The 27,951-nt window shown below is 40.7% G+C and overlaps 1 protein-coding gene across 1 annotated transcript in view; it reads left to right on the plus strand.

Moving 5' to 3' along the window:
- Positions 1-27,951, plus strand: part of KLHL14 (kelch like family member 14) — a 94,460-nt gene that overhangs the window by 43,039 nt on the left and 23,470 nt on the right. The window contains exon 3 of the mRNA XM_017344102.3: positions 27,257-27,346. Coding sequence (XP_017199591.1) covers positions 27,257-27,346 — 90 coding nt within the window. The remainder of the gene's footprint in view (positions 1-27,256; positions 27,347-27,951) is intronic.

Here is a 27,951-nt window from a genome sequence, read left to right on the forward strand (position 1 = left end):
TGCAAATAAGGCAGAGGTGACAAGGCACACAGTGCCATATTAAAATTTGCAACAGAAAACACATAGCAGTCTTTAAAGACAAGAGAACTACATAGACCGATGTGGGCAAGAGGAAGGAACACCTCAAGGAACAGTGTATCTCTCTACCTGTGCCTCTCTGTGATGTTTACAGTGGGCCCTGTTACCACCACAGACTAGGTGGCAAGGTTAGAAGAAGTTACCAGAAACAGATACAGAGAGGGCTGTGTTTGAAAGGCCCAACCAATAGGACCTTTGTTCAAATGAGAAAGGCACCCACAATGACCTAGAAAAGGAAAGCCGGGGAGTAAGTACATACCCTGACTTCCCTTTTCAGTTTTCTGAAAGCAAATCTAACCCGAAGCCAGGGGGCAAGGTAGTCCCTCAATGCAGGCAGCAGCATCAGCACCTGGGAGAGCAGAGCAGCATCACAAGCTGCAGAGTGGGTCTGCCGGGGCAGTCAGAAGATGCCCAGCATATCTGGAGTACTATGTGTGAACACTACCTTTCCTTAGAGACCTAAAGCAACAATTGAAAATGATATAATATGAGGTTGCTTTAAAGAGTTCATGGATGCAATCTGTATTCCTTAAATAAAAGGTTTCTTTGAGGAAAAAAAAATGTTCATGGAGAATGCTTAGTATGAAAAAAAAAAAAGAAACCTGTGCATAGATTTCAACATTTTTCACTAGAATAAGCTTACCTTTTAATGCTATTCTCTAAGAACTTTTTGAAGTACCCTCATGCAGATACATTTTTCAGGTCTTCTGGGGACCATAATATCAATTTGGCTTAGCTAAACTCCCTAAAAGTTAAGCTGTTTTATATTTCCACTGGGTTCCCCTGACCCAACACCAGGTAAACAAATCAGTGGAAGCAAGTTGTAATGGAGGGACAGCATAAGTACCACCACGCTATCTGGCCTGCAGGTGTAGAACATTCAGTGTGATCCTAGGCCCATCCTCCATGTTGCATTCATACACCTTGAACGCTCATGTGATGTTTTAAAACATGAATTACTTTTTTTCTCCTCTCCCGGATTTTCTTTGCCCATTGAAGACAATTGGACAATTGCATTGTTAATGGTTATTGAGTGAAAAGGAGTGCTTTATTTGTGTTTATCATAATGTCCAAGTGGCGTTTGTAGTAAGAACTGAGACCTCTGTGCCTTCAGTAGAGTAGGTCCTTCTGGGTGTCTGACATTCTTTCTCTCTTTCTTTTTTCACTTGGTCATTGTTACTCTGCAGACTGAACTTGTGGCTGTTTCTGATCATGAAATATGTGCACTGCATATGTGAGTAATGGCATAGGTTTTTGGTGGGACCTCCTGGTAGTCACAAATGCTGAAAGAAGAGCCATAGTTGCGAAGGTTTTCAGTGGGCTAGCCACAAGTCTGTTTTTACATCAGATGGGGCTGTGTGCATTGCAGCAGATGAGTCAGGAGAGCAGGTTCACTGTGGTTTTGAAGAGAAAACATAGCCTTAAAGAAGGAGTCCCCAAGCTTGGCTCATACTGGAGAATTAGCAGCACCAACCTTTTTCACTACATGAAGATATTCAGATTGGCAACTGAGAAAAGCCAGCCATGTGCCGAAGACGACTATGAAGAACAGTTTGATTAGTTAATCCTTTACGAGACTGTATCAAAGCTGAGAGAAGAGAATCCTTTCCTCAAGGGAACAGAAAACAGGTAGAAATGTAAATTTCCTGTTAATCAAGCCTGAACAAATGCTCAGCGAGTGTAGATGTGAATAATGAATAATTTTAATGAGATATTGTTAACTTTAATTTAAAAATCTGGTTTGTAAGTAGTACTTTTATCCCTCCAATGGATGGCTCCTGTTAGGAGGAGCTCACCTCTTCCCTCCTCTCTCTCTACATTGCTCTGTTGTGTGGCACCAGGAATCCTGGATGGAAGACAAACATTGCCCACCCCCAGCCTCTTCAAAACCACAAACATTTGAACATCCTCTGCAGGATTCTGACAAATGCACAGGAATTCAGACATGGACTTTTGCCCTCTTGTTGAACCCTGCTTGTTGAGGTTATCCAAGTGCACAGAGGCATGGGATTGTGGGTATAATTGTGAGGGTGCTCAAAAATGGTCATCCTCCAACTACTAGCACATTTCTGGCCCTCGTGGCAGGTAAGGCCTTTTGTGTAGGGAACATGTATTGTTTGTTATTTCACTTGGCATCTTGCCATGTTGCCATCTCACCATTCTCCTGTATTCCGTCTCATAAGCTCATTGGGAAAAGGATAACCTTAAAATAGCTGTGCTACCAAGGGACAAGAGTAAGAACTGGAGGCAGAGGGGAGAAATGGCTGTTTGTAACCTGTGTGAGGAAGCTTGGTGGGCCTGGCAGTGCAATCACAAACAAGGTACAGCGTTGTATTTGGCAATGACTTCTGGTCTAGAGAAGATCCATTTTGTCCTTGTAGTCTGGTAGGATAGCCTTCACTTCAGGGAAAGTCCTATCTATCTGGCTGTCACTCTCTTTCTCAGAAAATGCAGCTTTGTGAAAAGTGATCTTCCCTGGGTAGCTTCCTGAATGTTTCATGTTTAGTTGTCCTTAAAGTACTAGTGGTTGGAAAAGTGTCCTCCTGAGCCTTTTCTCTTCCTGAACAATCTTCTTAGGCCACTGGGTCCATAACAATTCACTACAATGTAATCAGATAGTAGTTGGTGGCTTATCTGTGTTGCCTTCCCACATCTCTCTCTTAAGACAGACTTCTGTATTTCTGACTACCTCTTGAACATCTCCTCTTTGCCTTAAAATCGTTACCCTACCTTCAAACCTGTTCTTTGTTATCAACTGGATAAAAGATATCTTCTTCTCTCTGACCTGAAAACCAAAGTATTTCCTTCAACCCATTCCTCAGCCCATCAGCAATGCTGCCACGATTACTTTCTGTACCCCTTCTCCTCTATTTCCTCATCTCCACTCACATGCTAAGATCTGGCGTAAAATCGCCCAGCAAATTCCCAGGACACACAAGAGAAAATCCATCTGCTTAATATGGCCTCTGACACATACATGCCTTCTCAGATTCAGTTTCTGACCTTCCTCCCACTCCATACGTTTTCTAAACCACAGGCTTATCCCTAGAATCTAGTCATTCTGATACCTAGGCCTGTTCTCTTGCCCTTGATTTTGTGCAGTTCCACACATAATCGTGCTTCGTGCTAGGAATTTGGGGGAGAAAAAAAAAAGAGATGACCCATATTATTAAGCTCTTAATGGACAAAGGAAACATAAATGAATTCATTCTATATAATGCCATAACCAAGATCAAAAGAAGTGAAGGGTGCTCACAGAGCACGAAACACCTGCCCATGCATATTCTTCTGACCAAACAGAGGCTAACTCCTGCCCCACCCACTGCTGTGCCACTTCCTCATTGCTATCACAGTACCCTGTGCATACATATCTAAGGAGCTTACTGTTTTATGTTGTAATTGTTTTAATGTCTGCCTCCTAGACTGAAAACAAGGATATGTGTCTTTCTCTTTTAAGTCTTTACAGCCACTGTGTTAATCACATGTAGTAATTATTGAAGAAATGAATGAATGGTCCCTAAACGATAAGAGCAGATTAAGCAACCCTAGCAATCGATAAACTGACAGACATTCAAGTCAGTTTATTTTCACATCTTATTTATACAGGAATCAATTTGGGTGATTGCTACATCAAATTGTTGGATATGTAAAATGTTAGGGGGTGGCTCCTCAAAAATGCTTTGAGTTGTTAATAATGAGAGAAATATCCATTTATCAGTTCATACTTATCTTGAGTCATCAGTGGACTTATGAGCTAAACATACTTATAGTTCAAATTAAAAATTGTGGGCATACTTTAAAATTTATTCTTCCCTTTGGACTGTTTATTAAGTGCCAACCATGATGGCACAAAACAGGTATTGGCTAAATATCTATTGAAAGCAACAAATTACAGGGCAGAGTAGTATGAATTTTGATGGAACTAGCAGGTGCTATTTTTATAAAATGTTCACAAAAGCCAGACTATGCCAATTTTGTATGTCTACATCACTGTAAAGACAAAGATTAAAAAGAGGGTAGAACTTATCACAGAAGCCCTAAAGTGTTATTTTTAAAAATGTTGATTAATGTTATAAATCAAAAGCCTTAAAATTGGATTTCTATGTAAAAGAATACATTAGATTAAAATATGTGATACCACATATTAATGCAAACATATATTCTAAATCTTTTTTATTCAGCTAGTATCTACACTTCATCCTGATCTATTTTTTGGTACTGCTTCCCAGTGACATTTGGTATCTGGGCTCTCTTGCTAATCATAAGCAAGACCAGCTAGCTCAGTCGTCATTCACATGTTCAGAGCCTTGGTTCTTTCTGTTTTAAATTGGGGGTGGGGAGAGACTCCTGGTTATCTTGCAGAAAGTGCAAGGAAAAGTTCCCTATAAACAGGAAAGTGTCATCCAAATGGGATGCATTCTGATTGTGCTGGGCAGAGAGAGAATGTGAGCACAGGCAGAATGTGATATTGCATTTTCAATTTAGGGAATTGCAGAGTTAGGAACTTCCAAAAGGAGAGTTAAGATCCAGGTGTAAAGGATTATGTGAAAACCATTGGGATCTTATTCTATAGCCAGTGGGGAGTCACCAAAAATCTTTAAGCAGGGAAATAGCATAATTAAACCTGTGTTTTAAAAGCTAATTTGGGATGAACTGGAAAAGGAGAGATTGGAAGCCAGGTAAAGTTTGTTGCATAACCCAGGCAGTGGATAATAAGGGTCTGATTAACAGCAATGTCTATGAAAATGATGAAAGGATGGCAAATTTTAAACTCATTTCATGAATAGAGTTAAACATTCCTTGTAACCGCTGGAAGTGAGAGGCGAGAGACAGTCTGGTTTGCTTGGCTAAATTGAGTTGATGCCTTTGGCCAAAGGAGAAAATCAAGAAGACACACATTTAGAGGAGAGTGGAATGAATGTAGCCTTGGACAGGACTCAAATTGCCTGTATCATATATAGTCTTGTGCCTGGCACATTTGTAGGTATTCAGTAAACAGTTCAGCATATTGACAAAGGAGGGAACAATTCAAGACTGAGAGAGTGAAGTTATCCAGAAAGGACTGAAAAGGCCATAAACACATATTCACAGTCAGCACTTAAGCAAAAAGCATCACTGAGATCTGTAAGGGAGAAGAGAGGACTAATGACTCAGCTCTAAGGAAATGAGATTATGAATGTCCAATGCCTGGCATAGAGCAGGGTTCAACAAATGATTATTCCTTGAATACCTGAATGAAAGAACGAACACACTCCAGCTTTTCAGGGGCAGGTGAATAAGAACAACTGGAAGTCTTGTGGTAGCCCTTGGTGTTTTCTGAAGTGTTTTGCCTGAATCATAAACTAATTTTACAGTTCAATATCTGGCTCCTATGAGGAAATATTAATGATTTAGTCTAAATTTCAGGCAACCTAGGAGGGATTGTTTCCCTTCTCTCACTTCCACATGCTTTCCTTCTAGGTCAATTTATTGACTTAAATCTATCATCAAATTGACTTGCAACAAATGATTCTTTCCTTCAGAATGCCCGTACGAAAGCAATGACAGGAACTTAAAACACTTGCTCATATACTAAAAATGAGCCCAAGAGAACCAAAACATTCAGCCAAATCACCTCATGTCCCAGAATCTGTATATACAATGATGTAGATGACAGGTTTTGCAGGTGTTGGCCCAAGACTTCACCCGTCATTGGAAAAGTACTGCTTTTCAGTGTCAGTCCGAATTGACCTTGATCTTATGTGTCAAGATGGAATAAAATTAAGAATATATAATAATAATAAATTGAAAGTAAACTAAAGCTCTTAGGAATCATTTGTAGAAGGCATTTATCTACAAATGTATGACTTGAAAAAAATTAAAATATGAACAAGATACAAAATACAACCAATTTGAAAATATGAATTATATGAAGAGAAGGGATAAAATTGTCAAAAGTCAAACAAATTTCAAATCTCACAATTGTAATAATTTTAACTTATCCATTTCATTCCCTCATCCCCCCCCCCACACACACACACACAGACATACACAAACTCTAAGTTCCCTCATAGCTGAAATATAATCAATTTGTTTGCCTTTGGCATTCTATTTTGGTTTTGTCCACCTTCCAAAAAATAATCAAAGGACAAACTGAAAGGAGATGACAGAAGAAACAATAGTATTGGAGGAATACACAAACCAGACCACTGGTCCTTGAATAATCATGAGTCGACTACACTTTTAAACGACAGTCATCCTTTATCATTATAGTCCGAGAAATCTGGGTTCTCAGTTAATAAAAATGTCTCCCTTACAATTACTTCTAAATGTCAAATGAACGTAACTCAAAGAATGAGAACATAAAATTACTGTCTGTTTTCAGAAGCACCATTAAGCCTTTTTAGTAATTTTACTGACTTTTTAGATTTTCCAATTGAAGATGCACCTATAGGCATTGGTGTCATCTCATTATTGTGCAGTGGAAATGGACTTCAAGCAGCTCTTGTCAGCTCATAGCCACTCTGAGTGGCTTGAGTACTATTTTCCCCCACAAAGGATGAGCATATTGATTTGCTACAGTCCTCTTTGCCAATTAAGGATTCAGAAAGTGAACTGCCACTTGAGATGAGAACTATAATTCATAAAGGATCTATGCTAAAATGACAAGAAAGAGTAGAAGATATGTTGAAATTACTTAATCAAAAAAGATCATCTATATTTAAATATATGTGTGTTTGCAAAAAAAAATCTGAGGGCACTTCAAAGCAAGAAAGATGTCACTTTCATCTTTTCGATTTTGTCATTAAAATGTTTCTCAACAAGGCAATTTACTATATAAAAGTGAATGAAAAAATAAATGATACATTGAAGCTACTGCAAACCTTCTTGAGTAAATTCAGATGTGTTTCTGAAAACCTGGGACATCACTTTCAGGTGTGGAAAAGGACTTTACTCTTTCTTTTCTAAAGTACTTACTTTTTATCTTCGTGCAATTTACCATTTTGACAAGTGCATTTAATTATGTTTGACTCTTGTATGGAATTATTCCCTAAAAAGCAAAGAAAACCACATATTTCCCAGCCACATATACCTCCATACTATATATAGAAATGTAAGTTTATACTGAAACATGGATCAGAGTAGCTTATGCACTAAAGGACAATACATCTGCCACATAAAATTGCAGGATTTATTTGTAAATCTCAAGATATTAAACAACTTGACCTATTTTTAAAATTTTATCTTTAACAATATTAGTACAGGATTTACTATTGTCCATATGAATTTATAAAAGAAAAAATAAACTGTCTTATGCTACCTATAGGACTAAAGTATTAAGTTCAAAAGTATGTTGCAGTGAACAGAGAATCAGAGGTTTCAGTGCGATTCAATTATTTGTTAGTACTTAGGGAAAGTGGAGTAAAGAAAAATAATATTGACATTATTCCGCAACTCAGTGTAATCTGCATTTAACGGATAAACACCTGAGTTTTCAAAGCGACCCTCCTCATTTTTACCTTTCCACTGTAGCTTTCCTCTTTGTTTTTGTTGGCCTTGGAAAGCCCCATGTCTGAGCACAGTTCTTGATGCTTTTCTGGGGGGTGAGTAAAGAACAGTGTGCACCATCTAGTGGCTGAGTTCAAAATTGCAGCAGTTACAGAGGCGGGTTTGAACAGGAGGCAGCAATGGGCATCCTACACAGTTAACAGACTTGGTTCTTCCTTCAGCGTTTTTCCACATGCTGGAGAAACGCTGAAGTAGTTGCCACAGATATCAGGGGTATATGCTCACAGTCCATAAAAGATTCAGTCTAGGAGGTTCATTTAAGTAGCCCACAGTTAAAATCCTACTTTATTTGTTATGTATTTATAATTGCTTTGATAAGAATTTTTTTTTACTTGCCTGCTCAGTATCAGGACTGATGTTATGACTGTTACACTTTGCTATGTTATGAAGTAAGCAGCTTGGAGGAAAAAGAAGAAATAGGTTCCACCTGTGGTCAGATGCTTAGGTGACTTCCTTCTGTAGCATATCATCACTAAAGCTGTGGTTGCAGTCTACACAATCCTGGGGGGAGCATGGAGCCCAAGGGGTCCGTGGGTCTACAGTCACAGGGCACATTCCCTACACACTGAATATGTGCATCCTTCAGCTGTGCTGGATTCATCACTGCTGTTCAAGTATAACTAGTAAAATAGTATTACTAACTCATCAATAACTTGTTATATAATTTTCCTCAGTAAGTATTAGTATAAAATGTTCAAGAATCTGCAAAAGAATCTATATGTATGTAAATTTTTAAAGCATTATAATGGTCTTGATTTCTACAATCACATTTCTAGGAATTTGTTCCAAGGAAACAATCATTTGCATGTTCAAAAATAATTATTTCAGTGTTGATTATAATAACAAAAAATTAGAACTAAAGTTTGACAGTTGGACATTGTTTGGTATTAGTTTAGCCATACCAAAAAAAAAAAAACACTATAAAAAACTATTAATGAAGATCCAACTTTATTAGAATGAAAATCTCACCACATATTTCAAATGAAAAGACATTATAAAAGTATGTATACTATAATCCTTTTCTATATATCTGTGGGTAACAAAGAAAACATCTAAGGGGATATTTTATTCTAAGCAGAATAATAATTTATTTTACCAAACAAAATATAAAAGAGAAAAGGACTTTTCCTGAGCAAGCTAAACAATAAAATTGACATTCTCTCAGGTAGACAGGTGAATATTTGGAGAAGAAAGTCAAATGTTTTGAGACATGGTAAATTGGAGAGCCCTGTATAGATATTTTTTAAGCATTGTGGCTGGAAGATACCCAAGTATTAAGTGTAGATGGAAGTAAGAAAGATATAAGGTACAAGCTCTTGGGACCTGGCAAATTAACAGACGGAGATGAGCAACCCACCAGGAAGGAAGGAGAATGCAGAGGGAATGGTCTCCTGGAAGGACACGTTGGGAGGAGTGATTTGCCATGTCAGTGTGCCAGACAGATCGTGTGAGATGAGCAGCAAGAAGCGACAGTAGAGTTAGCAACCTGGAGGTTAATTTAACAACAGCTGTTTCAAGAGACTGAATAAGCTAAAACCCTAATTGGAAAGGGTTGCAGTGAAAATGGAAGCACGAAAATTGGAAACTTTGAGTAAAGACAACTTTTGGGGGGATTATTTATATAAAGGGAAAATTAGGAATAGGAGAGGTAGGAAGAAGAGGGTACTGAATCAAGAAATGTCCCTTTTTAAGGTGAGCAGTGTAACATCGTGTTTCTTTGATAGAAGAGATCTGATAAAGAGGGGAAAGTTAATGATGCAGGACATGATAAAATTGCTGGGAAAAATATCCTTGAGTAGTTGAGAAAGAATGGGACCCAGTACACAAATAGAGGGCTTGACTTTGGAAATAAGCGTGGAGAGTCCATCCATAATAACGAAAGGAAAGGAAGAATGTATGCATACTGACACAGGTAATTGGTAGGTCCCAGGCTGGAAGCCTGTGGGAGTTCTTTTCTAAGTGTTTCTATTAGTGAAATCAAAAACAAGGTTATCAGCTAAAAGTAAGTTAGAGAACAGATGTTAGAGAGTTGAGAGAGAACAAGGTATGAAGCAGTCATTTAGGACAGAAGTGAGCAGACTTTTTCTGTAAAGATGAAGATAGCAATATTTCAGCCTTTCAGGCTAGTAAGTCTGTTGCAACTATTCAGCTCCGCTATTGTAGCACAAAAGCAACCATAGGCTATCCATAAGCTGTTGGGTATGGCTGTGTATCAATAAAAAATAACTTACATGAAACAGTTGCTGGGATAGATTTGACCCATAAGCCCTAGTTTGTTAGCCTTTGACCTGGGAGAATAGGATAGTAAATGACCAAGGAAACACTCAGTAGCAAGTTCAGGCAAGAATAACATTAATGTTAGATAAGGTCTATTTACATAGTAGTGTAGATTTCTCCAGCCACATTCAGCTGAGTGAGTGCTGGGATAGGGTGGAGTATAAGCAAGATTTGGTTTTGCTATGCCACTGTGAAGAATAGAGGAAGAAGCAAGAAAGTGGAGCGTGTGTACCAGGGAATTATTACAAAGAGGAGCTATGGAATCCAAGCAAGGTCAGGAGAAAGATGATAATAAGGGGTCTCAGGTATGGGGAACAATTCCTCACTTTGCACAGCAGGTAGGTTTAATGGATTTAGACCTGGTGACAGCTTTCAATGCTCCAATACCTTTCCTGAGGAAAGAGCATGATTCATTTGCTATTTGATTGAAGAATAAGAAGTAAGCAGTGATGGAAACTCTGTAATAGGGCCTCTTTCTGTGGGGTAGATACAATGTTACTCCCCTTTTATAACATGAAGGGAAGCAGAATCCAAGTCAAGTGCAAAGTGGGATTGAATGAGAGTCTTGTTTACAGTGATGCCTAGTTTGTTAGTGGTTAGCACTATTCCTTGTCTTCCTTTTATTGTATAAGTTCTTGTCTCCTCCCTCTCCGCAAATCCTGCAGATATCTGTTGGTATGTGTGTGTTAATGGTCTTCTATTTATTTTCCCTATCCAAGCAGTCCATTTTCTTTGCCTCTTGGCATTCACATGTGGCTGGCTGTGTTTTTCTTTTTCTGGGCCAACACCTGAAGATGTTTATACTCTTCATATTTTCCTCCTAGAGGTGCTTCTCTCTCTCTTTTCTTGAAATTCTACACTTTAATGTGGTGGCTTTCTTATATTTTATCAGAGAGTACCATGGTGATAAAAGAATGTTAGCAAGAGAGGACTTACCCCGGTTCAGGTTCACAGGGTTCAGACATTCCTCCTCTCCCTAAAGCCTTCCAGGTCTGTCTAATGAAAGCAGCTAAGTCTCCATTATTCATGGACCTCAACCACCTTGTCCCTTGCTACTTTTCCACTTTATGTTCCATTGCTCCCCAAGCTTCCTTTTGTACTCCTGCCATGAAAAGCTGCCTAAAACAGCTCCCCATTCACCACCCTTTGACAGGTGACATTGGAACCCTCTGAGCCCCTCTCCATTTCCACCCTTCTCTAAAAGCCCAACACAAATCCAGTGATAACTAATGTTTTCCAAGACAACTAAAAACACCACCCTTCTCATGCTCTTTCCCTGCATGTGGACCACTGTCACATCTTTAACTACAGTCTGCTTTGTGTTAAATTTGTGTGTGCATGTAAAATTTTCCTCCAGTGGATGTAAGCACCCGATTGTCAGGCATCATAGTCTTTTCATTTCATGTCAAGCACTTAAGTGTCTGATACATGAAGGTACTTTAAAAAGCCCATGGAAAAACAGAATTAAAAATTAAGTTTGTTGGCCGGCGCCGCGGCTCACTAGGCTAATCCTCCGCCTAGCGGCGCCGGCACACCGGATTCTAGTCCCGGTCGGGGCGCCGGATTCTGTCCCGGTTGCCCCTCTTCCAGGCCAGCTCTCTGCTGTGGCCAGGGAGTGCAGTGGAGGATGGCCCAGGTGCTTGGGCCCTGCACCCCATGGGAGACCAGGAAAAGCACCTGGCTCCTGGCTCCTGCCATCGGATCAGCACGGTGCGCCGGCCGCAGCGCGCTGGCCGCGGCGGCCATTGGAGGGTGAACCAACGGCAAAGGAAGACCTTTCTCTCTGTCTCTCTCTCTCACTGTCCACTCTGCCTGTCAAAAAAAAAAAAAATTAAAAAAAAAATTAAGTTTGTTGTGGTACAAAAGTTTTTGAAAGTTACAAATTATAATATTCATTTTCCATGAACTTTTAAAAACATTTACTTATTTGAAAGGCAGAGTGACTGGGGCAGGGTAGAGGGAGGGAAAGAGAGAGTGGAAGATGGAGGGAGAGAGGGGGAAGAGAGAATCTTTCATCCCCTAGTTCACTCCCTAAATGGTTGCAACAGCCAGGGCTGGCCAAGTCGAAGCCAGGAACTCCATCCAGATCTTCCACGTTGAGTGGAGGGGCCCAGATACCTAGGCCATCTTCTGCTGTTTTCCCAGGCTCACTAGCAGGGAGCATCCGAATATGCGTTTCCATCAAAGATGTCCTCTCAACCCCCAGTGACACAACACTGACTCCTCCATGAACTTTTTGAAAATTTTCCATTTATATGATTTTAAAATGTTTTGCACCAAAAATAAACTTATCTTAAAATTCCCTTTTCCTTGAACTTTTTGAAGTACTGTCATATGTTACCAATTATATGACATCTCTTATCCCCATCTAACACATGTTCTTGGGAAGTGAGTTTAAGCCACCTTGACCATCATCAGTATAACTCTTGACAGTTTGGGGGCCTGTGACCTTTTAGCCTGTGCACGTATAGGGATGTAACCGTCTTCTGGGAGCCACACATTCCTGCCCCAATAAGCCAAAACTGTATTTCAATTCAGTTCTATATCACATCTGTGCTTGAACAATTGTGTACTTTTATAAAGTAGTGGGTTGCTTAAGTGAAAAATCTTTTTTGGTTGGAGATGTTTTGTCCTTTGTACAACTAAACACAACAAGAATATTTGGTGAAAAAAACTATAGAATGGGGACTCTAAGAAAAGTACTTTTTGTAGTTAGTAGTGAATCTTTTGCTTTACATAATATATACCATCTAAGTAAATCCTCACAATAACCCCATGAGGTAGATATTATTATCAACATCTTGAAGAAAATCAAAACCCTTAAACTCACATAGTTGAATGATATCAAATAAGGTCCATGTGACAATATACTCTACCATTTTGAAAAGCAAAAATGCTCATAAATGTCTGATATTGAACCAAGTAGCTAAAGTTACATGTTAAACACTATTTTTCTTTAACCAAATCACTTTCTCTTTGAAATTTAAAAGCATTGCTTGGAGAGGGAAAATAAAGAGAGGATGGATAATGGGTATGGGGTGCAGCTAGGTAGAAGGACCAACTCTGAGGCCAGCGTTGTGGCGTAATAGGTTAAACATCTGCCTGTGGTGCTGGCAACCCATACGGGCACCAGTTCTAGTCCCGGCTGCCCCTCTTCCAATCCAGCTCTCTGCTTTGGCCTGGGAAAGCAGTAGAAGATGGCCCAAGTCCTTAGGCCCCTGCACCCAAATGGGAGACTTGGAAGAAACTCCTGGTTCCTGGCTTTGGATCGTCCCAGCTTCAGCTGATGTGGCCATTTGGGGAGTGAACCAACAGATGGAAGATCTTTCTGTCTCTCCCTCTCACTGTCTGTGACTCTGTGTCTCAAGTAAATAAAAAAAATCTTGAAAAAGAGAGAGAGACTATGGGAAAGAAAAAGGAAGAACTCCTAAAGGTCATATCACAGTAGGATAACTGTGGTTGCCAACAATTAATTGAATAGCTCACAGTAGCTAATAGAATTTTGAATGACCCCAACACAAAGAAATTATATAATCCTGATCTGATCATTACACACGGTATATGTATATTGGATTATCACAATGTGTCCCATAAATATGTCTCATCACTGTGTTATTATAGATTAAGGGGCCAGTGCTATGGTGTAGTGGGTTAATGCCCTGGCCTGAAGCACCGACATCTCATATGGGCACCGGTTCAAGACCTGGCTGCTCCACTTCCAATCCAGTGCTCTGCTGTGGCCTGGGAAGGCAGAAGATGGCCCAAGTCCTTGGCCCCTGCACCCACGTGGGAGACCCGGAAGAAGCTCCTGGCTCATGGCTTTGGATTGGTGCAGCTCTGGCCCTTGCGGCCATCTGGGGAGTGAACCAGTGGATGGAAGACCTCTCTCTCTCTCTCTCCTCTGACTTTTAAATAAATAAATAAATAAATCTTTTAAAAATATAGATTAAGAAAATAGCAACATGCTAAAAAAAGTGCTGCTGCAAATAACAGAATTCCAACTCAGTAAAACTTAAATTGTCTTAAATTTAACAAATCCTTTTGAGCACCTGCTGTATGCAGAGCAATTTTCTAGGCTCAAGGGATTCAGTAGTGAGCAAAACAATCCTTGTCCTGCCTATGCAGTTAGTATACTGGTAGAGAAACAGATTATAGGCAAACAAAAACTGTACAAGGCTGCTTCCAAAAATTTGCAGAAAATGGAATTAAAAGATGTTTATCACTTGTGCTGGCATTGTAGCATAGCAGGTTAAGCCACACACCTGCAACACCAGCATTCCATAATGGGCACCAGTTCATATCCTGGCTGCTCCACTGCCAACAGAGCTTCCTGCTAATGCACCCAGGAAAGCAGCAGAGGATGGCCCAAGTGTTTGAGCCCCTGCACCCATGTTGAAGACCTGGATGGAACTCCTGGCTCCTGGCTTTGGCCTGGTTCAACGCTGGCCATTGCAGCCATCTCAGGTAGTGAAACAGTAGATGGAAGATTTCTTTCTCTCTCTCTCTCTGTAATTCTTTCAAATTAAGTTAAGAAATTTTTTTAAAAAAATATTTATTTGAAAGGCAGAGTTACAGAGAGGCAGAGAGAGAGAGAGAGAGAGAGAGAGAGAGAGGTGTTCTATTCACTGTTTCCCTCCCCAAATGGCTGCAATGGCTGGAGCTGTGCTTATCTGAAGCCAGGATCTCCTTCTTGCAGGGGCCCAAGGACTTAGGCCATCTACTGCTTTCCCAAGCCATAGCAGGGAGCTGGATGGGAAATAGAGCCATCAGGTCTCAAACTGGTGCCCATATGAGATGCTGGCACTTCAGGCAGCAGCTATACCTGTACACCACAGGGCCAGGCCCCAGAAATCTTCTTCAAAAATGTTTATTGTCATATAAACTTTTTGGAAAGCCACACAGTTTTTTCATAATGCATATTTCCCTGAACTTTTTGAAGACTCTTCATGTGAATGAATTTCAAAAATTTCTGAAGGAAAATAAACTTCTTTTAATTCAGTTTTCTAGGTGTTGTTTTGAAGCACCCTCAAATAAATGATAGGCATTATCAAGTGCTATTAAGAACACTGAGTTGGGGTAAGAGCGTAGAGAATGATTGCAGGAGGGAGCCTTTTTAAATGGGATGGTCAAGGAAGGTTTCTCTTTCTAGCAGACACCTGAGTGACACAGTAGGGCAAACCCTGAGAATATAGGAAGGGAGAACATGTAAGGCAGAGAGAGTCAATGCTGAGACCTTAGGAGAGGGCTGCATTTGGAGTGCGGGGAAAACGCAAAGAGGCCAACATGGGTGGAGCATCATGGCCAGGGCAGGGTAGCTGGAAAGGAACTGGCAAGGTAGCCAGGAGCCAAGTCATCCGATCCTTGCTGGCCATCCCGAAGACTTTAATATTTAGTGCCAGGGTAATGAGAATTACAGAAAGGACTGAATACATATGAATGTCATCCTGTGACTCAGGTTGGAAGAACCATTTGGAGCACTTTGTGAAAAATAATCCCAAATGGGGCAAGAATGAAAGCAAGGAGACCTACTAGGAGGCTACTGCACAAGTCCAGGGAGAAAGGGTGCTTACTGGGCCACAGAACCAGGACGTCAGGGCCACCTCCGGAGGAACAATCGAAACCTCAGAATCCTGCCGGAATTCCTTTTGTGTAGGTGTCATTTCTGATCACAGCCTGAACTCCCGCACGGCTCAGATGGGCTTCCTCATGGCCACCTCTGTGTTGGAGGAGAAAGAGGTCTCCTTGCAGCTCTGCTATGGAAACCCCTCAGAAGAGCCTGGCTGGGTCACAGGACCATCACTGGACCAGTCACTCACTGTATGCACTGCTGGGCATAAGGACTGGGTTTTGTGGCCCAGGTAATGGGGTGCTCTAATCATAGTTAAGAGGGGCAGCAACATGAAAGAGGTTTGTGCTTTCTTTTGTTTTTGGAAGATATGGCAAAGGACCCCGGGAAGACAGCAGAGCATAATGGCTGGGGAGAAGCTCAAGATGACGCATTGCTACCCAACTAAGCCAATCCCCAGTGATTTCTCCTTTCTCTTGATTGCTGTGACACAGGGTTCCCATACCATTGATTATTCCTTCCACATGGTCTCATGTGTATTTATTGTAGTGGTCCAGTAAGTTTACAAATTTCTCTAGGAAATCAAAAGGGCTGTAGTGTCCATTGTTTGGACAAATCCTCTTACACCCCAGGTGAGATGGTGTTAAGCTGTGTTGGAATCTGAGGAGAGATATGCACATTGCTTCTAAACAAAGCAAATTGAGAGACCTGATTCTACAAATGAAAGTATTCATGGGGTGTTCAGGAGCAACTTTGTTAGAGATACACACATCTAAGAATGGGTATGTGGCACAGCATTTAAGTCTCTGCATCCCAAAGCAGAGTACCTGGTTTGAGCTTCAGCTCCTCTCCTTGGGGCCCAGCTTCCCAATAATGCACACCCTGGGAGGCAGCAGGGATGACTCAGATACCTGGGTCCCTGTCACCCATGTGGAAAACCTAGACTAAATTCTGGACACCAGGCTTTGGCCTGGCGCAGACCTGGCTGTTGGAGGCATTTGGAGAATGAATCAGCTGAAGGAAAATCTTACTCTCCCTAACTCTCTCTCTTTCTACCTTTCAAATAAAGTGAACATAAATAAATAATTTTTAAAGTAAGTCCACACATCTATAACCAATTTATCCAGTGAACTTCAGATATGAGGCCAATAGAAACAACTTGATTTTTCCAACCAGTAGCTTTCAAACCCTCTCTGATGGGCATCTCATTCCCCAAGGAAGTTCTCACTGCAGCCCAGTCATTTGGGGTGTTACACCACAACCTTATTCTCTAAATACATTTGAAATTTCTCTTTTCCCTATTGTGTTGGGGATCACCAGGGGCACCCCAGGTTCAGTGGTTGGCTAGGAGGACAAACAGAATAATCACGCAGTTCTCCTCGCAGCTATGGTTTGTGACAGTGAAAGGGTACAAAGCAAAATCAGCAAAAAGGTACATCTGGCAAAGTCCAGAGGAAGCCCAGGCAAGCTTCCAAGAGTGCAGTTCCGATAGAGTCACACAGGACACACTTCACTTCCTTCCGCGTGGAGTTGTGACAAACACATGCCAAACGCCATCTACCAGGGCAGTACACTAGAAACTCATGCCCACTGTTTTACTGGTGGGCTGGTCATGGACACATCTTCTAGAACATGTCCCAATTCCAGACTCCCAGAGGAAAAGCAGGTACTCAGCATCCATCACGGTGTTTGTGTAAACAGTTCGGATACTGAGAACTACTTTTATCAGTTAAGTTAGGAGAAACACTCTTGAAAGCTACGTTCTCAGAACCTAACCAAAGCCCAGCTTTGCAAGCAGACTGCTCTGTAGTTGCAGTCTCAGTTAACTGTTTCCCACACACTTGTATTGACATGAACAGCAGCAAGGCTGGCCTGCCCTGGAGGAGATCAGCCATCCTGAATAACATGGCTTCAAGTGGCATCAGGCCAGGAAGAAGGCAAAGGGAGAGAGCTCTGGTTCATAGGATTGATCACCAGTGCTCAGAGTTTAGCATAATAGTTATTCAATACATATTTTTAATTAAATGAATAAATGAATAGACTGATTAACAAGTGATTCTTAAATAGACCCTTTACTACGTCATGGGTTTTAAAAGTTAACCACTAGCACTCACTTTGCAATATTACATGTGATCTATATCAACAAACATTTCTTATATATTCTTATTTTATATCCCATTCCCATTTCTTTCCTTCCAACCTCAATAATATGGGTCAACCAGGGGGCCGTCATCTGAGAGAAATTAAACTATCTAAGAATCACTTGGGGAAGACCTATCATCTAAGCACTACCACATTTCTTCAAATGTGTCTCTGAAAATACCTACAAGAAATAGATAACTCTAGTAGCCATTGTGACATCTCGGGTAAAGCTGCTGCCTGCAGCTCTGGCATTCCATATGGGCACTGGTTTGTATCCCAGCTGCTCCATTTCTGAACCAGCTCCCTGCTAATGGCCTGAGAGGCAGCAGAAGATGACCCAAGTGTTTGGGCCCCTGCCACCCACCTGGGAGACCAGGATGCAGCTCTTGGCCTCAGCCTGGCCCATTGCTGATCATTGTAGCCACCTGGGGAGTAAACCAGTGGATGGAAGATCTCTCTCGCTCTCTCTCTCTCTGCAACTCTTTCAAAATAAATATTCTTTTTAAAATATATATAACCTGGCCGGTGCCGTGGCTCACTAGGCTAATCCTCCACCTTGCGGCGCCGGCACACCGGGTTCTAGTCCCAGTCGGGGCACCGGATTCTGTCCCAGTTGCCCCTCTTCCAGGCCAGCTCTCTGCTTTGGCCTGGGAGTGCAGTGGAGGATGGCCCAAGTCCTTGGGCCCTGCACCCCATGGGAGACCAGGAGAAGCACCTGGCTCCTGCCTTCGGATCAGCGCAATGCGCCGGCCGCAGCGTGCCAGCCGCGGTGGCCATTGGAGGGTGAACCAACGGCAAAAGGAAGACCTTTCTCTCTGTCTCTCTCTCTCACTGTCTACTCTGACTGTCAAAAATATATATATATATATATAACCCTTTATAAGACAGAAAAAAATAAAACTAATATTTGAAAGAGATTGAAGATTTCATTCTGAAAGGCATTTTTACTTTCCAAGGAGGAAAATAAAATTATCTTTACATTTCGGCATGCCAGAATGTATTCAAGATAAAATAGTTAATATTGTAATAATGCAATTGTAATTGAGAATGCAATAGAGAAAACATTCTAATTCAAATTAAAATATGATTTGGAAAGTCAATTCTGCTTAAAAAGTCAACAGGAGTCCTGTTTTAAATCACTTTAGTCTCCTTGGTTATTTAGCACTTCCCCAGGTTAAGTGTTCAGAGCTAAAACTGTAAATCAACAATGATTTATTGGAAACTTTTGACCTTGGCATGACTGGGTGCTATGAAAGTTCCTGAGAAGAGCACGTGTCTTTTAAGAGCTTGCAGGGTCCTTTATTGGAAACTGGCTGGCATGTGTGTTGCCCAAGATCACATCTCTCCCAGAAGCCACAGAATACTGATCCATGGCACACCCCACCCCCTTCTTCTCTTTTCTTCCCTCACATCTTCTGGTATCTGACATCTTTCCTTTCTTCCAAAGACACAAATTTCACAGCCTCTTTCAGCTAACATTCACTTATCCATGCCACTGACATTTATTGATTAATATTTCTAATAACTGGGCTAGGCATAAAAGTTATGAAGATGCTAAAGTCTAGTCCAGTACTATGTGCTGGGTTTTATACTCAGCATAAAACCACAGAGGTAGCACAGTCTGGCCTCCAGGAACTCATAGATACTCTGGGGTTGACAAACAAGACAGGCAGTTTTGATATACTGCACCACTGCCTGGTAAGCGATTAAAGACATGCATTTATCCCAACAGCTGCATAGAGGAAGAGTGGCAACACAATATCATTGTCTGGAAAACTCTCCCTCAGCTACAACTTTGAACTACAAGAGAAATAAGCTCTCCTTGTTCTTGTACAGCTTCCAAAAGTGTGTGTGTGTGTGTGTGTGTGTGTATTCTTTTTTGAGATTTATACATCTTGAATTCACTTAAATAACTTTAGGGGCTATGATAGCCTAGCTCGCTGTGTAAAGAACAAGTTAGGAGTGAGAGAGAAAGTGATTCAGAACCTCCATCACCTTCTCATTGCTTCAGATCACACATATCTCTTTGTGGGCTTCACCTCCCACACTATGTCCATAACAATCTAACCAACCTCAAATACACACAGTTCTTTCCTCTATTTGTAGCTTGCAGGTATACTACAGCCCAAATATAGCAGAAAGAAAAGTTACAGAGCCTTTCTATGGATTATATATTCAGTAGGCTCTCTCAAACCCCAACTAAGGTGTGAGATGTTTTACTTTGTCTCTGTCTTCAAAAATGCATTCGCCAAGTAGCTAGATCTTTACAAAAAGACTAGTAGAACTAAACTAGGAAACCTTTAAACATTTATGTTTCTCAAATGTATTTACTATGAAATTGTTTTTTAAAAAAATCCAGGACCTCATAACAAGAAATATTCATTCAATAGTACTAAAGTGGGGCTTCTCTCTTTTAGGTTACATTTGTTTTCAACAGCATGTAATTGCTATTTGAATTTGCTTCAATGAGTATTTCACAAATATATATTCTAGCAATACTACGCTTCCAAAATGTCATTTATTTTGCCTGTTTAGATAACTCCCTAGAAAAGCATACTTTAAAAGCAGAAATCATGTAATTATAGGTAACATAAATTATATCAGGAAATCAAAACACAACAGAAAAATGTGTAGAATACAAATGCAAATGGATTTTAAATGTATGAAAAGACACTCAACCTCTGTTACAATTTTTAAAATAGTTAATCTTTAACTAGATACAAATTGTTCACCTACACAATGGGCAAAGATGCAAATGAAAAAGCGGTACAAAGTGATGATGTCCACCAAAATTTAAAATGTACTCGTTCTCTTGTCCAGAAATATCACTTGGAGGAATTCATTCCAGAGACAAACTCCTGTGTGGACGTATGTATCCACAAGGACACTTGATACAAAATCATTTGGAATAGCAGGAACCTTTGACACATGTCCCTTTTCTCTCACTAGAGCACCCTCATGGTCAAACCTCCAATATCTCTCATCTGGACCTGGAAAGAGCCTCCTTCCACTCTCCCTGTGTTCCCTCTCTTACTCCTACAATATCAATGGCAGCCAAAGTAGAGTGTTGTTTGTTTGGTTGATCTATTGAATTTAAAAGGCAGAGAGAGAGAGAGAATCTTCCATCCATTGGTTCATTCTCCAAATACCTGCAATAGCCAAGGATACAACAGGCCGAAGCCAGAAGCCCACTCCAGGTCTCCCATGTGGACAGCAGGAGCCCAAGCACTTGAGCCATCACCTGCTGCCTTCCAAGATACACATTAGCAGGAAGCCAAAAATGGGAGCAAAGCCTGGACTCAGACCCAGGCATTCTGATATGGAATGTGGGCATCTTAACTGTTAGACTAAACACCTGCACCCAGAATATTTTAAATCATAAAAGATAAGATGTCATACTCCTGCTTATACCCCTCCATTGCCTGTCCAGGTTGCTTATAATAAAATCCACACCAATTATCCCAGCTCAGAAGGATCCACACACCAGCCTCTGCCTGCTTCCTGAATTCATCCCTTACCTCTCTGACCCTTTCCCTTGGTGTTCCTACTACAGTGTCTCTCTCCCTCCTTCTCAGACACAACCAAAACATTCCCCCTTCTGGACCTCTGCATGGATTCTTTTATTTTGTAAGGGATGACTTATTTTGTAATGGATGACTTCTTTTCACCTTTCAAATTGTATTTAAATGTCCCTCCATGGAGAGACCTTCCCCAGCCACTCCAGTTAAGAGTGATAACTGGCCAGTCACTCTCTAGGATATCATATTTTTGACTTTTTCTTTATATCATCTATCATTATCTGGCTGTATTCCTCTTTGCTATTTAGGTTCCATGTTATATAAATCCTGTGAGAGCAGGGACATTGTCTGCTTCATTCTCTGCTATATTATCAGCAAACAGAAAAGTATTTAAATGTTCATCCAATTAATAACCATCAAAATGTAAAGTGATAAATTATAGGACACACATCAGTTGCAACACTGTGTAGCCATTTCAAACAATGCAACTGGACAATGCCAGTGTTATCTTCTGACCACACCCTGCAACATTGCTCTGGTCTGCCTTCAGCCTCCCTCCTAGGCCTCCTCTCAGATCCATCTGTCCCCAGTCTTCTTGCTGAGCTGAAGTTGACCCAAGGCTGTGCCTCAAGGCTTTTGCACTTTTTACTCCTGTACCTAACACCTGGGTGGCTCCCTTGTTCACTTCAGTCACTTCCTACTCACAAAAGCTTCACTGTTATCATTCCTTCTCCCCCAAGCATCTTAAAATCCTAGTTGGAATGGATTTCTGATTCACTTTTCTTCATTGCACTTGTCATTTGAGAGAACAGGGTCTATTTATTTGTGCATGTGTTTATGATATGCATCCTCAGATGAGGCTGTCCCTGGGTTTTGTTCACCTCAGCAAGTTCAACATTGCCTGGCATGGAGTAGCTGCAGAAGAAGTATGTGATTGCAAGGGAATGAAAAAATAAATGAATGAATTATTTAGTACAAAAAAGCAGGACACCAAGTAGTGTGTGTGTGTGTGGTGTGCTGCTGCCATTTGCATTATACAAAATGTCTCAAAAATCCAGTTTCTCAGGAGGAAAACACAAGAACACAGCAGCAGTGACAGCTTTGGGATAGAAAACTTGAAAGGTAGAATGGACATTTGACTCAGCTATTAAGACACTGACTGCAATGCCTGCATTCCTTCTCAGAGTGCCTGGATTTGAGTCCTAGCTCCTCTTCGGATATCAAACTTCTGCTAATGTGCATCCTGGGAGGCAGCAGGTGATGACTTAAGACTGGGATCCCTACCACCCAGTGGAGTTCTGTATTCCTGGCTTCAACCGGGTACAGGACCTGGCTGTTATAAGCATTTGGGAATGAACCAGCAGATGGAAAATCTCCTTTCTTTCTATCTCTGTCTGCCTTTCAAATAAAATGAAAAAAAATTAATTTTTAAAAAGAAAACTGAATGGGATGGGAGAGGGAGTGGGAGACGGGATGATTGCGGGTGGGACGGAGGTTATGGGGGGAAAAAGCCACTATAATCCAAAAGTTGTACTTTGGAAATTTACATTTATTAAATAAAAGTTAAAAAAAATAAAAAAGAGAGAAAACTGAAAGCCTGGTGGTCAGGGCACGAAGAGAGACTTTTATGGATACATTTTTTTCCAAAACAATTTAAGAAGGTTGTCATATTGGGCAGTTTTAGAAGGTCCTCCTCAATGTTCCATCTAGATGATAAACACTCAATAACCATTATTTAGCAATCCTGGATTCTTGGCATAGCCCTATGTACTCTCTTGCTCGAATGTTCATGAAAATTTGTGACTTGTGAAAGATTCCTATACTTTCTGCATGAAGAGATATAAAATCTAGGAGGAGACAGAGCAGGGTGGACCTCTAGTCGAACTAAGGCCTTCATAAATACAAACAAGTCCCTCAGGAAAAGGACCTCCTCGCCCAAAATACTTTGAATCTGCTTTCAAGGTTGAAGTCTTTCCTCCTCGTTTAAAAATTATAATAAAAACCCTGTGCCAATAGACTACCCACCCTTAACTGACTGCTTTGCTCAGTGTTTTTCTGACTCCATCAAACAAATGTCCACTTTATGAAAGCCAACTACATTCCCTGAATATCCAGATTTATAGGGAAAAAAAGGGGGCATCTACTTGCTTTACTTAAGAATTCTTTTTAAATATCAAGCTAAGAAACACATGTAGAAGATGGTTCAATATAAAAAATTATAAACAAATTTCAAAAGCACCATCACTGAACACTCAGGTGCTCAGTAATGACTTGCTGGTTGGATGAACATACCTATTGAAAATCAGCAGAGTGAAATGGATAAAAGCATGGGTTGGGGTCCAGATATCCCCGTGTTTGGATTCTGCTTCTGCCATTCATTGGCTGAGTATGACCTTCAACAAGTGACTTAATCTCTCAAGGCCTCAGTATTACTTGTATAAATAAAATGGAGGGACATTGCCCCTTTGTAGTTGGTCATATTAAATGAAAGATGTTATGTTATGTAAGTAGAAGTAAATAGAGAATCATCATAGTCTATATTTTGTCAGATAATATCATGTATTATTAGCTTCACTTAATCTATGCTCACCTGAAGAGAAGCAAATGTACAACATGAACAAAATTCAAGAGCTATAATATTTCCAAGGCTATAATGTAGGTAAATATATAACTATATGATTAATTTACATATATATGGCACCTAGTAAATGCTTGGTAGATGGTAGTTATTGTGAAAAATAACATAACAACATTTGACTTTCATTTTCATATCCACAAAGAACAATTTTGTCATAATATTCCAAGACATTTTATTGCACTGGTTCAGGAAGGGGTAAAAGGCTTTTTGTAACTGAAATTTATGGCCTTAAAATTATGAGAAAACAATTAACAGGCATATAATTGTGGCAGAGAATCAGCTTACAACTGTTGCTAACATCAATTGCATGTGTGATGATTAATCATTCTGCAGAGTGAATATTGTGATTTAATATCCCCCCCCCTTTTGCTCCTAGCACTGCTAGTTTGTTTGATAAAGTTGAGAATTCCCACAAAGGGCCTTATAAACACGTGTTATTAGATTTTAAATCTGATTTGAAAGTGCCTCTCTCCTACTCCCTCTGAGTAAAGTGACCTTTTTAAATGGAGGGAAGTGGGTTTAGATGACAGTCATGATAAATGCGGTCATGTTCACTCAATAAAATAAGGCCCAGTGCATTTGAGGATAAATCAGTGAAATGTACAGCCCCACCTGTCTGTCTCCATCATTCATTTCCACTGTCACTTTCACAGTGGCTGATGGATCACAGTTGCTGTAAAATTAGACAGCCTTTAATCTCATTTCATCCTGATTAGCTTCTTTCCCCTTTCCCTCTAACTCACTGACTGACACGCTAAAAACTCACACTGGGCTGTAGATGGACCCGATTACAAACCTCCTCCACTACCTGCTTGTGAGGTAGGGTCCACCTCTGGCTGGAGACATCTGGAAAGGAGCAGGTAAGCATTCGATGTTACTTAAGAGAGAACCAATCAGCACAGTACCCAGCGCCATTTTAAACACATTGTTTGCTCTTGCTCAGTGCCCTAGTTATTTTGCTTCTCTTCAGGTTTAATCAGAAGTCAAAGCAATTTGGTATTTTACAAAATTTCAGACATTGGTTTAATATAGATTTTTACCCTGATAAACTTGGGAGCATTTTACATGCAAAACAATTTCAGGGAGTTAATTGTGGATATTTGTGGCCTCCCAATTTGCAGTAATAATTCAGAAAAGACACGAATTCAGGAATGAGAAAACCTAAATGCTCAGACAAGAATTATAGCATGCAGGTTTTAGAATGAAAATTAAAATATATAGATAAATGAGAATACCTTCAAGTAGATTTTATATTAAGACTTCAAAGACCTTCTTTTCTCTTATTTTGAAGAGTTCAGTAGTTAGCTTAGTGCAATCATGTCATTTGTTTGCAGAAAGCATAACAATAGGGGTAATCAAATGAGAAAGAAGCTTAAAAATAAATCATGTATTATTTCCTTCACTTAATTTCTGCTTGCCTGAGTGGGAACAAATGAATGGCAAGAACAAAATACAAGTGTAAAATTTTCAGAGCTTGTGCTTTATGATGAAGCTGGACTTGTGGCTAAAGAGAAGAGAATGCAGTTTTTCATTATTTATAAGATTTAGGTGTTGGACTGACCAGAAGTTTAAAATAAATGCCTGAAGTACAGTGTCCACCAGAATAAGCTGATTACATTAATGGCCTATATCCTTGTACTACATCCCCTGTGACTTGATGCATACAGATGACAGTAAATGCTGTCAAGGCTTTCACTGACCAAAGGACAGCCCTGGGAAACTGTAGTAGCACCAGGCTGCTCCCAAAAGTACATGGGGCAGCCTGGTTTTGTGTTTCATATATCGGAACCAACATCATAATCCAAACGATGATGAGTTAATTTTTGAAAATGACCTCTGAAGCACATTCAACCTTAGTCACTCAATGAGCCCAATAAATACTGTTACCCCACAATGAATTCTGAGTCATGAGTCTATAAAGTTAAAAACATTTTCCAAATAAACTGAGGATTGAGGAGCTCAAGGACATTCCTCAGCTCTAAGTCCATCAACCAAAATTGTGAGCCACATAGTCCACTGCATACCCACTTCCTATCTTATCACCAAATCAGGGGTATACATACCAATAGGCATTCCCTGGTGGATGTAAGTTCAAAAGTAATGAATATTCATGGTAAAGATAAATAGTTAACATTAAATAATCAAAACTTCTAAAACCTTGGATCAGAAGCCTAACGTCTCACTTGCTGTTTCAGAAATCATGCTATGGGTCTCAAAGCTGTACCTGTTTTTATTATTTATATATCTTCAACAGCATAAACACTTTGAGAAAAATAAAATAAAAACAAAATGAAATGAGATATATATCAGCCAAAATAAGTCAGGTGTGAGATAGGCGCTCACTCTCTCTGCATTGGCAAAAGAGCACACAGTAAGAGTTGGCTGGGACTCATATTGATTTCCCACTGCACTGGTTTCTTAAGTGCTCTGTTGATCCGTGTCAAGCAATAAGTTCCCTGCCTGAACATGCACATCACCTCCCCATTTGTCCTCACCTAGATTTAAGGTGCCCATATGATGAGCTGAGCAAGGACATCATTTTTCCTACTGGTGTCACTGGGCCTAAACCACTGCATGTGATGTGATAACTAATGCTGCGAACATTTACATTCACCATATGATATTACCACAGCCAACAGTAACCGAGGCAGCACAGAGAGTGTAAGGGGTGTCTTAAGCTGTACCCTGGGACTCCCCAGATGAGATGCCAAGTGCGAATACACAGAGAGAAACTCAGATTCCTTGTATAACGCCCCCACCCCCTCACAGCTGCCACATTTGGGCAGGGAGAAGGGAAAGAGATGAGGAGAAAGGATATTTGTGATGTTCCTGACAGTTTTCATCTTTGTTACAGAAGAGCTCCTAAGCAGATAGATGGAAAATGTGTGATTGTGCTGCTAATGACATTGTACAGGAAATTAAGCGTATACATTTGGTGGAGGCATTAAATCAGCAGGACCTTAATTTAAAAACTTAAAACTGTATGGAAATTCAGCTTGCTCATTGCTGTGGAATAGAAAGCTACCAAGCACCCTGAGTCTGTTTATGGGAAGATTGCCAGCAAACCAAGTCTGGGCAGAGCATCTGAGTGACTCTGAGCAGATTCAGGGTGACTTCTTCCAAGCAGTAGCCTGCAGTTCTGACCGGCAGGGGTGTCAGTCACTGGTTCAGAGTGCCATCCCCATGGGTAGGCAGGTGAGAACTTAGAAATGGAAAGCAGCGTAACAGGCTGTTCCTGACTAATTCGTGGAATAACATCATGTAAAATTCATCAGAAGGGGTTGGGTTTGAAACTACTGGAACACACCACTGAGCCACTGCGTGAGGATGGCTGGGTGGGTGGGGGGCTGCTCTGCTGCCTGTACTGTCTTCTTCCTTCTGACTGAGTCAATTTTTATACTTGCTGGTGAAGCACACAACTAGTGAGCCACGGCCTCCAGTCCTCAGATGGAACATTTCATACATCTTTTTTTGTTTTCTTAATTCCAGTTATGCCATACAACAGTGCCCACCACTGCGTCGTGGAGGTGGAAAACTTCTTGTTCGTGTTGGGCGGAGAGGACCAATGGAATCCAAATGGTAACTGTTGAACAGCTTCGTTGTAGGTGCTTAAGACGTTTGTGTGGACTACAGAGCCTTAGGAGCAGTCTGTGCTATGATTCGTATGGAAAACATCCATTTCTGTGCAGCTGGGACAAATGCAATAGTCAGGAAATTGGGCTGACAGTTGGAGGGTGGGTCAGTGTGAGCTGAGGATGGATGTAGCAGAGCATTCACTCATCGACTCTCTGGGGATTTGGCTTCACAGAGGTGCCCCGACCCTCTCTTTATCCATCCCTTGAGGAATGCCACAAGCACAGGCACCAATTCCCTAGAGGAAGGTAGCCAGCTGCAGCTGTTAAGAATTCTCACCACCTTCTCCACTGCTTTCCTCCCATTTTATCCATAGGCAAACCAGTGGCAATAAATAAGCATCGTCTCCAGTTGCACTGTCTGTAACTTTAGCTGGCATCATTACACATCAGGGGTGACTTGAGGGCCATGCTACTTGTTGTACCTTCTACAAGTGCCTCTTCTATAGGTTAGCCACCACCTTCCCCAATCAAGCCTTTTCATATACCTCTCAAGCCAAATGCAAGGAGAACACTTGTGCCTCACAGGCGATGCAAAATAATCAAGATATT

This window comes from Oryctolagus cuniculus, chromosome 10 (assembly GCF_964237555.1).
Source record: "Oryctolagus cuniculus chromosome 10, mOryCun1.1, whole genome shotgun sequence".
Taxonomy (NCBI): domain Eukaryota; kingdom Metazoa; phylum Chordata; class Mammalia; order Lagomorpha; family Leporidae; genus Oryctolagus; species Oryctolagus cuniculus.